Source organism: Pongo pygmaeus, chromosome 3 (assembly GCF_028885625.2).
Source record: "Pongo pygmaeus isolate AG05252 chromosome 3, NHGRI_mPonPyg2-v2.0_pri, whole genome shotgun sequence".
Classification (NCBI taxonomy): Eukaryota; Metazoa; Chordata; class Mammalia; order Primates; family Hominidae; genus Pongo; species Pongo pygmaeus.
The window spans coordinates 6,778,356-6,795,676 of record NC_072376.2 but is presented as its reverse complement, the minus strand read 5'-3'; the positions used below and the strand labels follow the sequence as shown (position 1 = coordinate 6,795,676).

General features: G+C 47.4%; 1 protein-coding gene across 2 annotated transcripts in view; it reads right to left on the bottom strand.

Annotated features, from left to right (window-relative positions):
- Positions 1-17,321, bottom strand: part of JAKMIP1 (janus kinase and microtubule interacting protein 1) — a 178,604-nt gene that overhangs the window by 53,727 nt on the left and 107,556 nt on the right. For both annotated transcript variants that reach the window (XM_054484761.1, XM_054484760.2), the window contains 5 exons: positions 7,814-8,023; positions 7,216-7,335; positions 3,985-4,131; positions 2,551-2,691; positions 1,314-1,373 (listed from right to left, as the gene is read on the bottom strand). In XM_054484761.1, the coding sequence (XP_054340736.1) occupies positions 1,314-1,373; positions 2,551-2,691; positions 3,985-4,131; positions 7,216-7,335; positions 7,814-8,023 (678 nt within the window). The remainder of the gene's footprint in view (positions 1-1,313; positions 1,374-2,550; positions 2,692-3,984; positions 4,132-7,215; positions 7,336-7,813; positions 8,024-17,321) is intronic.

Here is a 17,321-nt window from a genome sequence, read left to right as displayed (position 1 = left end):
GGACTTCAGGTGCCACCACATCCAGCTAATTTTTTAAATTTTTTGTAGAGACAGGGTCTTGCTATGTTGCCCAGGCTGATCTCAAACTCCTGGGCTCAAGAGATCCACCCACCCTGGCCTCTCAAAGTGCTGGAATTACAGGCATGAGCCACTGTGCCCGGCCTTTTTCTGTGGCTCTAAGCCACTGATTTTGTGGTACTTTGTTAAGGCAGCCCTAGGAAGCTAACACATAAGGATTTATATTTCTCTGGAAAAACTGGACTATCTGACGCCATTGGTCCACCATCTTACAGCAACCAGGATTCAAGGCCCAGTTTGCAACAGTCCCCACCATTCCCTGTTGTCACCGTGACACCAAGACCACATGTCTTTGGCCATTCACTATCACATTTGCACAGCTGTTTTCCTTATAGATGAGAAATATTTCTCTATAACCACATCTCGATCAAAAGATAAACCAAACGGGGCGCTTGTATTCAATAAAAAGGAGAGAAGACCAGCCTAGCCAAAATGGTGAAACCCTGCCGCTACTAAAAATACAAAATTTAGCCGGGCGTGATGGCATGTGCCTGTAGTCCCAGCTACTTGGGAGGCTGAGGCAGGAGAATCATTTAAACCTGGGTGGTGGAGGTTGTAGTGAGCCAAGATGGTGTCATTGCACTCCGGCCTGGACAACAGAGTGAGACTGTCTTAAAAAAAAAAAAAAAAAAAATGGAGGGGAGATCTGTGTCTTTGTGGAAGCCAAAATAGGTTTACAGGTTTAAAGGCAAACTACACTTTTTTTTTTTTTTATTGGTATCAGCTCCAGTGTGCTCTTTACATTCCAGATTGGTCCCTGTGGGCATTTGAATTTTATAAGCCCAGCTCCTTCAGACACTGTTACTAGGAAATAGCAAAAGACCTATATTTTCCAAAAAGACTACAGTTCTGCATGATTCCAAAAAAACACAAAGCTCCTGATTTTTTCAGAACAGGATATGCTCTGATATAAACCAACCCTGAATGTCCCTTAAATCCTTCAAAATGTTTAAGTATTTATGTTTTTAATTTTGGGTGAATATACCCTGAGGCCTAAGTGGAGAATTCATCAGGAAGTTTTCCATGAATAAATTACAATAACTGGGTCGCATGACATGGCCATATTTATGTTGCTTCGAGAGACAGTGATGACAGGCTTTTCATCATCAGGCATGCAGAGATGTGTGTGCCTGCTTCAGGACCCCTCTGTAAAACCTCCCCACTCCACAACCCATCTGCCCTGCAGATCCGTGACACAGCGGCAAGGCAGGGCAGGTGCACCATCGCAGGCTCACCTTGGGTGGTTTCAGACTTTTCCCTCGATGCCTTTTGGAGCGCAACAGCCGTTCTCTCTCCTAGGAGGAAACACAACGGTTGGCATTTCTAGCCAGCCTCACATCTCATGAACCAAAGCCACTGGCTCTCAAAGGGAGCTGGGCCTGCCCATCCGCACCAGGCACGGCTAGTTCAAGTTCTAAGTGCCCAAGAGATGGCTGCTTCTCTGAACTGAGAGCTACAGGGAGAGTTTATTATCCACCTTTTGACTTAATTGTTATTTCATTGAAATGTATTTTTCATCCTAAGCTGCATTGAGTCTTTTGTGTAATGAAGCAAAGATGGATGGATAGATAGATGTATGCATAGATAAGTGGATGGAAGGATGAAAGAATGGGTGAGTGGATGGATGGATGGGTGGACGGATGGGTGGGTGGATGGAATGGATGGATGGGTGAAAGGAAGAAAGAGAGAAGTTAAAGAGGTAGAGGGAGATGGAGGCAGGCAAAATGAACATGAAAATTATAATCAAAGCCTTTTCTAGAATTTTGATCACTAGCTTTTCTATTCTTTGAAGACCAGTGCATGGAACCATCACACACCCACTTCGGTGAGCAGAACACGTTCTGCTTCTAAGATCCAACTAAAGCTCCCTGCAGGTATTCTCTGCCTGTTGCCTGAGTTCCTTTCGCAGAGAGCTGTGGAATTATCTGGATGCAATTCCCCACCTGCTTAGGACATGCTCAATCCCTTTTGATAGATGCAAGCCCCATATGCACGTCCAAAACTCACACAGGCAGTCTTAGCAAGGTGCTGGTCTGGTTATAAGGTTCAAGTTTGTGGGCCCAAACTCACAGTCTGCAACTGCTAAGCTAAAAAACAACCAACCAACCAAATAAACAAACAAAAAGCCTTCTCTGGAACAGATCATGCCCAGTCTCTAAAGGCCAAAAGACATCCTTAAAACTGATGCTTCTTAACCACAGCAAGCCAGAGAGAAGATGTGAGAAAAGGGTAGCCATGGAAACTGTCCCCAGGTACCAGTGATCTCATTTAAGCCAAGGCTGCTTAGTGGCAGAATGAAGCAGGAATGTACACACCAGGGTGAGCTTGGTGAGTCCCAAAGTCAGCACTGCCTGACCCTGACCCTGACCCAGCTCAGCAGCATCACCCTGAGCCCCAACGCCCATTCCTGACACCCATGTCAGCCGGTGCCACCCCCGCCAGGGGCAGCCGTGCCAGCTGTGCTAGATGTACCAGTGAGAGGTCGTCAATGACGTGCTGCTGCTCCAGCACCTGCAGCCTCAGGAACTCGATCTCCTGCTCATCCCTCGTCAGGCTGAGGTCATTCAGGGAGGTGTGCCGCTTCAGAGACGCCTGCGCTGACAGCTTTTCTTTCTGCAGCCACAAGGACACAGACCACCACACGGTTACCCGCCAACAATGTTTGTTAGGGATAGTGCTGAGTGGAGCTCAGGGGTGCAGGGACAGAAGGATGGACGGGAGGATGAAAGAGATGATGGCCTGATATGGTTTGGCTGTGTCCCCACCCAAATCTCATCTTGAATTGCAGCTCCTATAATTCCCATGTGTTGTGGGAGGGGCCAGGTGCGAGATCATTGAATCATGGTGGTGGTTTCTCTCGTACTATTCTCGTAGTTGTGAATAAGTCTCTGATGTTTTTATAAGGGATTTCCCCTTTTACTTGGCTCTCAATCTCTCTTGTCTGCTGCCACATAAGACGTGCCTTTAGCTTTCTGCCATGATTGTGAAGCCTCCCCAGCCACGTGAAACTGTGAGTCCATCAAACCTCTTTTTCTTTATAAATTACCCAGTCTCGGGTATGTCTTTATCAGCAGTGTGAAAATGGACTAATACGTGGCCACCTTGTCCTGTGCTGGAAGAGGGGACAGGGCAGACCAAAGCCAAGCCCAAAGTGGGGCTGACCATGTACACTGCTGACAGGAAGGGGTGCGCAGGGCCTGGGGATGGAAGACGACATTTGAAATGAGCCTAGAAAGCTGGGAGGGGAAGGCAGGGGAAGGAGAGGACTCCACACAACAGCAATTACACACACACACACACACACACACACATCTGCACCTGCTACGGTGCAGACAGCAGAGCATATGTGGTGATAGAGCCTCCGTCTTCCCGGCTGTAAAGCGGGGGTTGATACTACTCTGAACAATGAACCTGAAATCATTCTGTAAACTGTCAACTACAAGACACCCGCCCTGACCACAAACACCAGGCATCCTAGCTGGAGGAGAAACCCCTCTGCAGAGCATCACCAGCGATCATCATAATGGCTTTCACGTGCTGGGTGTCCTCTGGGCCCGTTCCCTGTGAGGTCTTTACACACTGTTATTTCATCCTCTTGATGATCCTCCAATGTTGATATTTTCATTCCCATTTTATGCATGAAGAAACAGAGGCTTGGAGAGAATGGGGGATGTGTTTAAGGACACAGCTGTCTGACTCCCTCCGGGCACAAACACCCACAGCACAGTGAATGTGAGACAGGTGGAGAGAAAGGAGAGCCATCTGTGACTGACACTGCACCTGGTGCTTCGTGGGGAGGTGGGCAGCAGGTGCATCCCAGAACATGTGAATCGGGAGGTTCAGAGCTGAAGAATCCCAGACAGAGACGGGAGTGTCAGGGCTGGCCCCAAGGGGCCCACGGCTCACCATTTCCACATTTTCCCGCGTGAGGTTCTTGATTTTCTCCTCCATCCTCTGGATACTCTGCAACAAATCCTCATTCTTCTTGTTCATCCGCTTGTTCTTCTCCACCAGGGGCTTCAGCTGAACCTCGGTCTCTCGCGAGCGTTTCAGCTGTGGTTGGAAACAGACACAGAGGCTCAGACAACTTGACGACAGATGGCCGAGGTCACAGCACCGAGGTGAGCAGAGACTCAACCCGGTTAGGACCCCTTCTGAGGCCAGTGTCCTAGGTGACACATTTGTTTGCTAGTTGCATGACAATGGGCAAGTTCTCAGCCTCAGTTTCCTCATCTATCAAATGAGAATCATGGCAGCTCCTGTCTCCTAGGCACATGGTGAGAATTGAATGCATAGCGGTAGCCTCCCAGTGTTATTTTCATGGAAAGAATTAGAAACAACTTAAATATGTCAATATTATGATAACCACAGGCACAGCCAACACATGTGAAGGGGCCACCTTCCCCATCCCCATTTTATAGACAAAGAACCTGAGCCCAAAGAGAGGAGGCAATGGGCCCAACTTCACAAAGAAAGTGCCAAGAATGCTTTGCACTTTTGCAAAGATTCGTGGTTTGAGTTCACCAAGAATCAAACACAAGGGACGGACTCTAGACCCCTGCGTTTACTCCCCAGGCTGTAAATGTTAAGGTAAAATATTCTGAAGGTATAAGTTGAAATATAAAATGTACCATGTGACCCATGACCCATGCATTCTACTTCTAGAAACCTACCCCCCCGCCAAAAAAAAAGCCATGTAGAAGATACATATGTGTCTTTACTGACTTGAACCTTTATGTGAAGTCAGTAAAGACCCATATGTATCTTCTACATGGCATTTTTTTTGAGACAGAAGGTAGGTAAAATGACATGGGTCATTTTGACAAAGGGTCTCACTTTGTCATCCAGGCTTGAGTGCCGTGGTGTGATTTCAGCTCACTGCAGCCTTGACGTCCTGGGCTCAAGTGATCTCCCACCTCAGCCTCCCAAGTAGCTGGAACTACAGGTGTGCACCACTGTGCCCAGCTAATTTTTTTTGTATTTTTAGAGATGGGGTTTTCCCATGCTGCCCAAACTGGGCTGGAACTCCTGAGCTCAAGGAATCTTCCCACGTTGGCTTCCCAAAGTGCTGAGATTACAGGCATGTGGCACCTCACAGAAATCCAGAAAGCGGCAACAGCCTACAGATCCACCATTGGGAAGACAGTTGAACAGACCATGGTATATCCACACAATGGACTACCAAGCTGCTGGTAAAAAGACAAAGACAGATCTCTAAGCACTGATGGGGAGTGATGTAATTGATCAACGAAGTGAAAAAGCAAGTTGCAGAACAATACACAGCAGGGAAAAAAATCCCAATTCATAACCATAAAATAAAACAGTCTCTTGGTGAGTTTCAAGGCATCTATTTAAACATTAAGAACACGTAAGAACCACTCCAAAGTAGCAGTAGTTACCTCATGATTTTAAGATTAAGGCCAGGTGCGGTGGCTCACGCCTGTAATCCCAGCACTTTGGGAAGCTGAGGCGGGCAGATCACTTGAGGTCAGGAGTTCAAGACCAGCCTGGCCAACATGATGAAACCCCATCTCTACTAAAAATACAAAAATTAGCCGGGCGTGGTGGTGGGCACCTGTAGTCCCAGCTACTTGGGAGGCCGAGGCAGGAGAATCACTTGAACCCGGGAGGCAGAGGTTGCAATGAGCTGAGATCACGTCACTGCACTCAAACCTGGGCAACAGAGTGAGACTCCACCTCAAAAAAAAAAAAAGATTGAAGCGTTGGCAAACTTATTAGTTTCTATTTTTAACTACTTCAGTCTGATCTGACATGTTTCCAGAAGCCTGTGTTTTTTCCTAATCCACTGAGTAAACTATTATGTAGCTCATGAGTATTTATGAGCTTATAAATATTTAAATGAAGAGTAGAGACATAATATTAGATGTACAGTCTGATTAAAGCCAAAAAAAAAAAACCTTTAAAAATACTGGAAGGAAGTAAATTTATTTTGATCCTGTTAAAGTTGTGAAGAGGTGATACTTATGGACACTTTCACCACTCATTTTTTTCAAATATTCTGTGGATATACTTCTCTTCATAATAAAAATTAGAATAAACATAAAAATTATGAGGCATCTGTCAAGAAGTTGATGTATCAACTGCCAGTACATAAAAATTAGTTTTGCTATTATCCAGAAAATGTAAACATATTCATGAAATTGCTATTTTTACTGGAGATTTCTTTTTTAACCAGAAGTCCATGTTCATTATTTTTAAAATTAATGTGGAAGGTTTAGTTTACAAGTATATAAAATTTTATGCAAAAAAGTAAATAGATAAGCACAAATTAAAATTACCCATAATTACACCACCTAAAAGAATAACTTCTAGCCAGACGTGGTGGCTCACACCTGTAATCCCAGCACTTTGGGAGGCTGAGGCGGGTAGATCACCTGAGGTCAGGAGTTCAAGACCAGCCTGGCCAACATAGAGAAACCCTGTCTCTACTAAATGTACAAAATTAGCCGGGCATGGTGGTGCATGCCTGTAATCCCAGCTACTCGGGAGGCTGAGGCAGGAGAATCACTTGAACCCGGGAGGTGGAAGTTACGGTGAGCCAAGATCGTGCCATTGCACTCCAGCCTGGGCAACAAGAGTGAAACTTTGTCTCAAAAAAAAAAAAAAGAATACTTTCTAATATTCAAGATGATGACAATGTATTATTGTTCTATAAAATGCATTTTTCATTTAATTTACTATGAACACGTTTCCATTTCAATTAAATAGGGTCTCCATCATCAATCTTAATGATAGTCTAGAATTCATTGTATAAATATTCCGTAATCACTCTGCCCCATGCTTTAGTATTGAACAATTGGGTTTTTTGGTTTTTTAATTGTTGATTTTTTTCAATTTGGGTTGTTAACGTAAACAACACTGCAATGAACTTCCTCTCCACGCTTCTCATGGAGCTTCTCCAGTTGTTTGCTAAAGATAAGTTCCTGCAAAAACAAATGGCAGTAAGAGATTTCTTCAATGAGCATGTGTTAGATTTTTAATCAGAAAGAAGTAAGACAGAAAGTTCAGAGAACCAGAAGGCTTCTGCATTAACTTTCTGTGCGGGGCATGTTTCAGGGACTCAGGGCCCGTTCCTTGCACCCTATGAGGCACCGCCTGTCTCTCAGGGCTACTTACCAGTTCATTCCTCTCATCTGCCAACAGCGTATTTCTGTCTTCCAGCTTCCGTATCACTGAATTCAGTTCAGCAATTTTTAGTTGAAATCGCCTCACATCTCGCTCGTCCATATGTTGATCCTAAAAAAAAAAAAAAAAAAAAAAAAAAAAAAAAAAAGTCAAGACGTAAATGTACTTTGAAGAAGTTGTGTGGAGCCTTCTTAGAAAATTCACATGACATAATGGGTGAGATCCTTATTCAGGGGCCCACATGCCACACCGCAAGGTGGGAAACACCCAAGCCCACTGCATACCTGCAGAAGACTCCATCTAGAAGGCCACTGAGACTTCAAACCCTTCCATGGCTCCCTGGGGACCTTGTGGTCAGGCCCCTCCCACCCTGTATCTCTTACAAAGGCCACCACGCACCAGCACCTCACACAGTGTCCAGCACAAAGAATTTATAACATCCCCTCCAATACTGAGTGAATGAATGAATGAATGAATGAATGAGTGAGTGAATACATGCTGCCTCAGTGTCCTCTGTGGCTGACCAGAAGAATGCGCCGTAAATGGGTGGGGGATCAGCCTGAGGCTGGCACAAACTGCTGCCCCTCACCTGGACGCCCATGAGCTCCACCATGTCCCCAATCCCAGGTGGGAGCTCTCTCTTTGGACTACTGTGGTGCCGCTCGGCCTCCTTGACCTGAACCAGCTGTTCATCCAAAGCCTCTTTCTGCAGAAGCAGCTTCTGGGTCTGCCCAGCCTGCACGCCAAGTTCCTTCTCCAAGGCCAGAATCACACGGTCTTTCCCTTTGATCTCATCCATCTGAAAAGGAGAAAGAATAAGCAGTCAGCCCTAGGGGCTCATGACCAAGGAAATCTCTCCCCCGTTTAGGGCCTTCAGCACAGGGAAAGGTCAAAACAGTTTCTCGGGCCTGGGTCAACCGAATTCAGTCAACTCCAGACACAGAGCAAGCATAGCCCACAGCCCAGGGCTTGTTCCCCGTCACTCCCACCAGACAGAGGAGACAGAGCTAGGAGTTGAAGCACGTATATATTCAACCTGACATGCATACTGACATCAATGTATGCTCCTGTCTCTCTCACTTTAATGAAATACAATAAAACACTGCCGACCCCCAGCCACGCCTCTGCAGCTCAGCTTCTTGGCAGAGTTGGCTTCTCTCTCCGTCTCCAGGCCCATGTCTCCCTCTCAGTCATTGACCCTTTCCTGCCTGGCCACAGCTTCTGCCAAGGTCACCAGTGCTCTCCTGGCCACCGCACCCACCGGACAACGTTCTGTCCTCACAACCTGACTCCGTCACCCACTCCCTGACTCACGACCTCCTGCTCCCTCTCCCCAAGGCCACTTCCCAGTTTCTGTCTTCTTTATAGACTGTCTTTCTCTGGATCTCATTGAAGCCTGGAGTTTCCAAGGCTCGGTCCTCTTCTCACTCTGTATCTTCTCCCAGGCAGCCAGGTCCTCCCCAATGGTATCAACCCCACATATGCAGCAGATCTTAAACACATGCCTCAGCCCTGGCTTCTCTCTGAGCTCCACAATCACAGAACCAGCTGGCTGCCTGACACCTCTGCTTGGATCTTGGAGGGACCACAACCTCTCCACATACAAACCTGAACTTAATCTTCAGTTCACCCCCAGCCCTGTCTTGTCCAGCCTTCCTACTGGGGAGTGTCAGAAAGGACACAGGCTCAACACAGTGGGCTGGGTGACAGTGAGGAACCACACCAAAAAAAATATGTAGAGGAAGTGTCAGCCCCAGGTCATCCACTCTAGCTTTTTCTGGATGCTCCAGTGAGGGCACTGTCCTGGTTGAATAGCAGGCCCCCAAGACCCATGGCCTTCCTGGAACTTCAGAATGGGACCTTATTTGGAAACAGGGTAACTGCAGGTGCAATTAGTTAAGATGAGGTCATCCTGGAGCAGGGTGGGCCCTTATGACTGGTGTCCTTATGAGAGGAGAAGAGAGACACAGAGGGGAGGGCCGTGTGAGGATGGAGGCAGAGGCTGGAGGGACACGGCCTCAAGCCAAGGAACTCAAGATCAGCCAGCAACACCAGCATCAGGAAGAGGCTGGGAAGGATCCTCTTCCACAGCCTTAGGGGGAAGTGTGGGCATGCAGACACCTTGATTTCAATCTCCTGGCCTCCAGAACTGTATGGGAACACATTTCTGTCATGTTAAGCCATGAAGTTTGAGATTATTTGTTGCGGCAGCTGCAAGGAAACAGATGCAAAGGCTCCTCCCGCTCAGCCCGCTCACGTGGCAGGTTACATTTCAGTGGATTACAAGCCAAAGCTCTTACTTCTAAATCATAAACCTCGATTTCAGACACAGACTACCACAGCAGAGAATTCAGGGGGAGGGCCCTCTTCTGATAGCAGAGAGAAGCAAGCTAAAATCCCACCCACCCCCCAACCCTGACCATGTGACCACGGGCAGGTTGGGTCACCTCTCTGACTCAACTTCTGTCTCTGTAAAATGTGGACAATAAGAAGACTTTAGAACTAACTCTGTCTAACTGTTGAGGAGCTTTAGAGCAACCATTGGAAGAATTTGGTACAGTGCCTGGCATATCGCAAGCCTGCCATCAGTGTTCGCTGCCACTCTTAATCTCTTCTAGCACCTAGGTAACACGAGGCTATCTTATTTTAAAAGAAGACCACTAAAAACTAAAAAATATCATAGAGATGAGAGAAGAAAGGAAATGGTACCCCTAGATTCCAGACTGAGAGGTTTTCCAGCCACGTACCACAGTGCTACAGTTCTGATGTGGAATTTCCGTCACTTGAAACCAAAATAATCCTAATTGAAAGAACAACAAACTTGCCAGTGGTATCACTTCTCTCTTATGTGCTAGTTGTGAGCTAGGTACTAATTTGTACCTAAGAGCTCTCTGAGGCACCTTCTTTGGAAGACAAAAGGCTGTTTCCATCTGCCAGGATGATCTCCTGGCCCCTGCAATGGGTGCTCCATGCAGTTTCTCCTAAGCAACCGCTGAATGTACCCACTGCTCCCCCTGGTGATGATCCACCAGCATCTACCTGCTTGGGCCAAATCCCAAGTAATGCAATTTCCAAATGGGTAGGAGCACTGTCCCTTCCACAGGAGGAATCTTTAAACATGCTGAAAACACCACTGCCAATGCAGATGCCAACCCCAAAGCAAAAATCATTATGCAGAAGGAGTTTATTCATTTAGTTCACTCAAGCACGCTTTCATTAACTCAACACATACTGAGCTGAGCACTATCAATGGGTGCTGAGAAACATTAGTGAGCAAAAGAGATCAGCCTCCCTGCCCTGGGAGCTTCTATTCTGCTAGAGGGGGGAGCAGGCAATAAACATAATAAATAAGCAGACATTGTAGTGATTGAGAGTGATTTGTGCTATGAGGGGGGAAAAAAAAACAATAACAACATCAAAGCAAAGGAAATCGGTAGGGGCAGTTGAGGGTGTTGCAAGCCAACGGTCTGTCCATCACGGGTAAGGGAGGGTTCTCGTCTGCCCCTCAGTATCAGCTTTGCAGTGAAGCCCCCACCACTGCCTTCCACTAGCTCCCCACAAAAGGCAGCACCATCGCAAGCAAGACATCTCCAGGATCCCAAATTCTCCACTTGGAAGAGCACCAATTCCCCCTTGTCCTAGTAAGAGACAGAGGGCTTCTGCCCCAGTCATCACAAGAATGTTTCCCTAAAAATATTCTCAAACAGCAGAGACGGCGTCTAGAAACGGATGGCCGGCCAATGCAGAACAAATTCCGGAGCCAGCATGAGAGTCCTGAGGCCCCAGTGGTTAAGACACTAGCCAAGCTCACGTAGCAAGAGGCAGGCACACTCACAGTTCACTGACTTTACTCCTGGATCACAAGCTGAGCTCTTAGTGATCCTACCTCGCTGCCCTTGGGATGCTGATGAAATCCCGAGCTTCCTGGAACTGCTCACCTGACAGTATGGAACATCCCTCAGCTTCCTTCCCGCATCCATTTCCCCTTCTCCCACAAGCCCAGTCTCAGCATGTGCAGTAGGAAAGGGGTGGAACGAATACCACTGCAAGTTCCCAGGGCAGTCCCCGATTGGCTCATGCCACCCAAATGTCCCTGTCCCAACAGCAATTGCTTCAGGGAAGGATGCACAACCAATCAGAACCAAAGGCCGGAAGGAGGCAGCACCAGGATCCTCCTGTTTTTGTTTAGGAGCTAAGAAAGGGACTCTGGGCTGTGTGGTGTAAGAACACGGAACCTGGCACAGTGGTGGCATCCCCCCAGCACAGCATGAGAGCACACAGCCTGGGAATGACGCAGCAGGAGGCAGAGCAGAGCCCAAGAACCCGGGATCCTGGATGACATCGTTAGTGCACCTGGAGCTGCACCTACAGCAAATCCCATGACTTCAGTTAGGGGAGCCAACAGACACCCATGGCCTAAGCTGGTTTGATGGAATTTCTGTCACTTGTGACCAAAAGAATCGCAATCAACAGAGTTCAGGAAAGAATGACAAACTTGATGTTGGCTATCACTCCTCTCTTAATGCTATAGCGTGAGCTAGGTACTCATTTGTACTTAAGAGACACTCTCTGAGTCTTTAAAAGATCCTCAAAGTGGACATCATTTATCCCAAGTTACACACAAACTTGAGGCCCAGAAAGGGGAATGTGCTAACACTCTGGTTAGCAGCAGAACCATGACTCAAATGCAGATTGTCCTCTCCAAGCCCTCCCTGTCCCCTCTGCCCCAAAGGAACAGAGTCCGGTTGTTTCTTGGCAGTCAAGTCCACCAGGAAATGTATCTCAGTGAAAACAAGCCCACCGACCCATGACTGATTTGGTGAGCTCCACTTTATTGCAGAGTTTGGGGGAATCAAAGACTGAAGCAGAGGCCACTACCTCAACATCCATTCTCATTCTTGGTACCCGTAGTGGGGTGAATAATGTCCCCCAAAATGTCACATCTACCCCGAAAATCAGAATGTGACCTTATTTGGAAATAGGGCCTTTGCAGATGAAATGAAGATGCACATTAAGATGAGGTCATACCAGGTTAGGGTGGACCCTAAACCCACTGACTGGCATCCTTAAAAGAAGAGGACACCTGTAATCCCAGCACTTTGGGAGGCCAAGGCAGGCGAATCACCTGGGGTCAGGAGTCTGAGACCAACCTGGTCAACATGGTGAAACTCCGTCTCTCCTAAAAATACAAAAATTAGCCAGGTGAGGTGGTGCACGCCTGTAATCCCAGCTACTCGGGAGGCTGAGGCAGGAGAATTGCTTGAACCTGGCAGGCAGAGGTTGCAGTGAGCCGAGGTCACGCCACTGCACTCCAGCCTGGGTGACAGAGTGAGACTCCATTTCAAAAAAGAAGAAGAAGAAGAAGAAAAGCTGCAGACATGCAGGGGAGAAGGCCACGTGCAGGCAGAGACTGAAGTGGTACGACTGCAAATCAAGAAAAGCCAAGGACTGCCGGCCACACCAGAAGCTGCAAGAGGCCAGAAGACACTTTCACCCTAGAGCTTTCCAAGGGAGCATTTCCCAGCCGATACCTTGGACTCCAGAACTGTAGAGAAAATAAATGTCATTGTTGTAAGCCTCCAAGTTTGTGGTAATTTGTTACAGCTGCCCCCAGGAAACTAACAGAGCACCACACCAGGGTTTCTCAGAAGCCACAGGCCACGCAGTACGGGCTCCACGATCACCTTAAACTAGAACATCACTGTCCCATGTTGACCATGATCACCTTAAACTAGAGTGTCACTGCCTCATGTTGACCGTAACCACCTTAAACTAGAGCGTCACTGCCCCACGTTGGCCATGACCGCCTTAGAGTGTCAAAACCCCACGTTGACCATGACTGCCTTAAACTAGAGCATCGCCATCCCAGGTTGACCATAACCACTTTAAACTAGAGTGTCACTCCCCATGTTGGCCATAACCACCTTTTCTTCTTGACTTTTACTAAGAGGCATCCTAATGTGTAGACAAAAGTCCAAAAGCCTTCTTGCATTTCTAATCCAATCCAGCTGACAAAGGAATGAAACCAGCAGCCCATCTTCTGAATGTGTTGCCATGGGCAACAGGTTTGCTTAAGGAGTGACATTTATCAGACAGGGTGTGGGTGAATAGGAGAAATGAACATTTGATTTTTTCACTCTTTCTCCTAAGTGGACCATTTTGGGTGAAAACCATCCACACAATGAGATACCTGAATGGGGGGGAGATTTTTGTTTGGCACTGAAATGGAAATGGAGCCTTTATGACGCTGGATCCCTGGCACATTTTAAATTAAGCTCAAACCATCTCTTGTGCAAATACACAGGGTTTTCTTCCCCCATTTTACTTGTCTTACATATACATTTTTTCTATAACAGAGGAACATATTTTACAGGTATCCTATTACAGAAACTATAAGCTGCTACATGCTTTAGCTCACTTGCTTGTTTAATTCTGACTCTCGGCAGATATGGGAATACCCCCATTTTATAGGTGAGGTGCTAGAGGCTTGGAGACAGTAACCACTGGTCCCAGGGTCACACGGCAAACAAATGGGGAGCCCAGAATCACTCAGGGCAGCCTCTCTCCAAAGGCTTCTCTTTCCACCATGTGATGACGTCTCCCCTGAACACACACCCATGAACACATGTGATAGAGAAAAGGGGCTGGAGACTGTTCCTGAGGACTCAGTATTGGTGTGCTTGCACTGTCTATAAATCAGAAATTTTAAACTGACACACAGCTTTTCTGCCATTCTTGGCACAGTATGGGGTTAAGGCATGAACTGGTGGTTTGTCACCAACTGTGGGACCCAGGCTATAGCTGGATGAGGACTTTAAAAGGGTGCCTTGTCACCTGCCTCCAGTCCCAAAATCTCTTCCAGCATCTCGTCTCCCACAGAGGGCTCCCAGCCCCAGTTTACACTCTCCCCATGCTGGGACACTCACTACCTCCCCAGGAGGCTCTTAGTTTCTAAGAACCTTTGGAATCTCAGAGTGTTTTCGATATTGAGGGTGGGGAATAAATGAATATATCCTCAAATCATCAGGACTTTTTAAAAGGTAAGAAAAAGAAAAGAGAGAACTCCCTTCTTCCCCAGCAACACCCTCAGTGCCTTTCACTGGGTGTCCCGCCCCTTTCCTCCCAGCCATCCTCACCTGAAGAGCACACTCCAGGTGTGGTGGAATCCCGGCCAGCCCACAACCTGCATGCAGAGGAGCCCTGTACTGTCAGTGAGAGGGGACCAGTGTGGGTACAAGCACTTCTGCTCTCTGAAGTCATTCACTTTCCCTAGATCTCCTTCCTGTGCTACAAAATGAGACACTGGGCAAAGAACCATTTCCTGCCAATGGGCTTGTGTACTGACGCCCCCGAGAGGAAACCGGAGCAGGCTCCCCTCCCCATGGCCACACCCCCTTCCTGCTCCTCTGGGAATGCACGGGGCTTGGCAGAGGTGGGTTTTAAGCCATTGAGAGAACATTGTTGGTTCTGCCCAGCTATGAAAGTCTATAGGAGGAAAAGATAGAATATAAGCAAAATACCCTTCGTCGTTATTCTGTCACTGAAGCTCTCAGTGCACAGCGTAGTGAGGTCTGCAGGGAAGCATGGCCCCTTCTAAGTGGGTCCTTGACCCCAAGTCATTGGAAGGCAGAAAATAGAAAATCTTTTCAGTGTTCATGCAGACCCACTATATCGGTCATCATCACATGCATAGGAGATAGAATCAGAAACGCATTCCTGGAAATCATTCCCCCAGATTCAGGTGCAGGGGCCTCGATTCTACCTGTGATGCTTCATCTACTGTGTGGTAGGCACAAGGTGTTTGCTTGTGATCTCATCTCTATCTTTTGCCAGAAATATTTCACACTTTGAAAACTCCTATTAAAAGTAAGAAAATAAAGTCTCCAATACTTGACAACAGGATTCCATTATATTTTTATTTTGTATTTTACTGGGAATCCAAGTATCAGATATCATCATGGCTATTTTAGAGCTATGGTTGAAATGATCACATCATGCCCCTATTACTTCCAAACCTTTGCCAGTGTTTCTCCCTCTGCATAGGATCACCTAACGAACTCCTATGCATCCTTCAAAACTCAGCTCAGACCTCACTTCCTCTGTGAAATGACTCCTGCATCTACCCACAGAAGTGATCACATCCTCTTCTTTGTTGCTGCCTCTTTGGCTTGCACGGTCCTATTACCAAACCGTTCTGCTCACACTAGAATAATCTGCTCACACTCCTATTAACTGTAAGCTCTTTGCTGCCTGGAATCATGTCTTATTTTTCTCTATAATTCAGTAAATAAATATTCAACTGAGGGGGAACTGTCCTGCCCAGGGCTATATGTGTTCTTGGGCCATTCTAACTGACAGCAAATTTCTTCGCCGTGGATGACTGTAAACAGTGTCCAGCTCCCATTAAACTGATTGTTTACTATGAACATGCAGCAATTGGCAGCGAGTCCAGATCATGTGCTGCTTCCAAGGCTGATAGCCAACCCGAGATGTCCCAAAAAGAGAGCTTTGGAAACAATCACTCAAATTCTTATGCAAAACAGTTGCCTCATAAAGGTCAGCAGTCTCTTAAAAGTTCAGGGTCCTGAACCAGACACCTCCTGTATTACAATGAATGATGTCCACCTGTACAGGGAGGTGTGGCTGCCGTGCCCTGAAAAGTATCCTGTCTCCAGAGAGGAATGATGCTTACTTGGGAAGAGGTCACTTTCCTCAAAGAAGGAGCCAGGTTTGCAGGTGGTGGGAGGCGGTGTGGGATAAGTCCTGCCCCGGTGCCTCTGCCCACCACCACTCAATGTGTCTGGTCAACCTGTGCGCAGGGCTCCAGAGTTCCACCTGCCCAGGAAGGCTGCATATTCCCTCTTTTCTGCTGCCCTGGCTGGGCTGGGCAGGGCAGTCCCCAGATGTCCTGCCTTTCACCTCCCAAGCTGAGATCACATGGGAGCAGGTATCACCTGTCACCCCAGTAGACCGCGAGCTCCCTGCAGATGGCCAGGCAGGGTTTTAGCAAAGGCCCCCCATGACTCCCCCGAGAGGCTGGCCCAGCAGGCATCTATATAGGGAACATGCATCGAACACATGCCACTCTCAGTTCATGAGTTTTAAAAACAACCATTATGGTTTTATAAAAGCATAAAATAAAATCTCAAACAATCTGTGCTAGCCCTGGGTCTAGCTCACAGCAGGTGCTCACCAAATGGAGTGCCCGGAAAATACATAGCCTCTCTTCCGTAATTTTCTGGCAAAAAAAGAAAGAAAACACTCTCCTTTATCTCCCAGCTGCCTGAAGCTAGATGTGAAAGGGTCACTGAGAAGGCCAGAAATGGGCCACTCCTACCCAACTGACAGGAGGAATCTTGCTGAGAAAACAGCCTGGCCCCAGGGAGAGGGCTTGGCAGACAGCCATGCGAGTAAACAAACCTACCAGCTTCCGGGGCCCCTGGGGTCTCAGGAGCTGCGGGCACCCAGCCTAGGCTGGCCCATCGGCCCCTCTTCTCCTAGTTGAGATCCTGAGGGCCAAGGCCTTAAGCTGTACCTTGATTCCTCCTACCTTGTGAAACTAGTTCGCAACAGTGGCACTCTTTTAAAAATAAAGTTTTAACTCTTATTAGGAAAGGAATGCAGATCCGTTATAGAAAATGAAAAATACAGCCAGACGCAGTCGCTCATGCCTATAATCCCAGCACTTTGGGAGGCAGAGGTGGGATGTTTGCTTAAGCTCAGGAGTTCAAAACCAGCCTGGGCAACATGGAGAAACCTTGTCTCTGCAAAAAATACAAAAAATTAGCTGGGCATAGGTGGTCCTGGCTATTCAGGAGGCTGAGGTGGGAGGATTGCTTGAGCCTGGAAGGTAGAGGCTGCAGTGAGCTGTGATTGCACCACTGCACTCCAGCCTGGGCGACAGAGCAAGACCCTGTCAAAAAAGAAAAAAGATAGAAGAAAGATAAAAAGGAAGAGGGAGGGAAGGGAGGGAGGGAGGAAGGAAGGAAAGAAGGAAAGTGGAAGGAAGGGGAGTGGGGGAGGGAGGAAGGGAAAGAAAAGAAAGAGGGAAATGAAAGAAAAGAAAGAAAGAAGGAGCAAAGGAAGGAAGAAGGGAA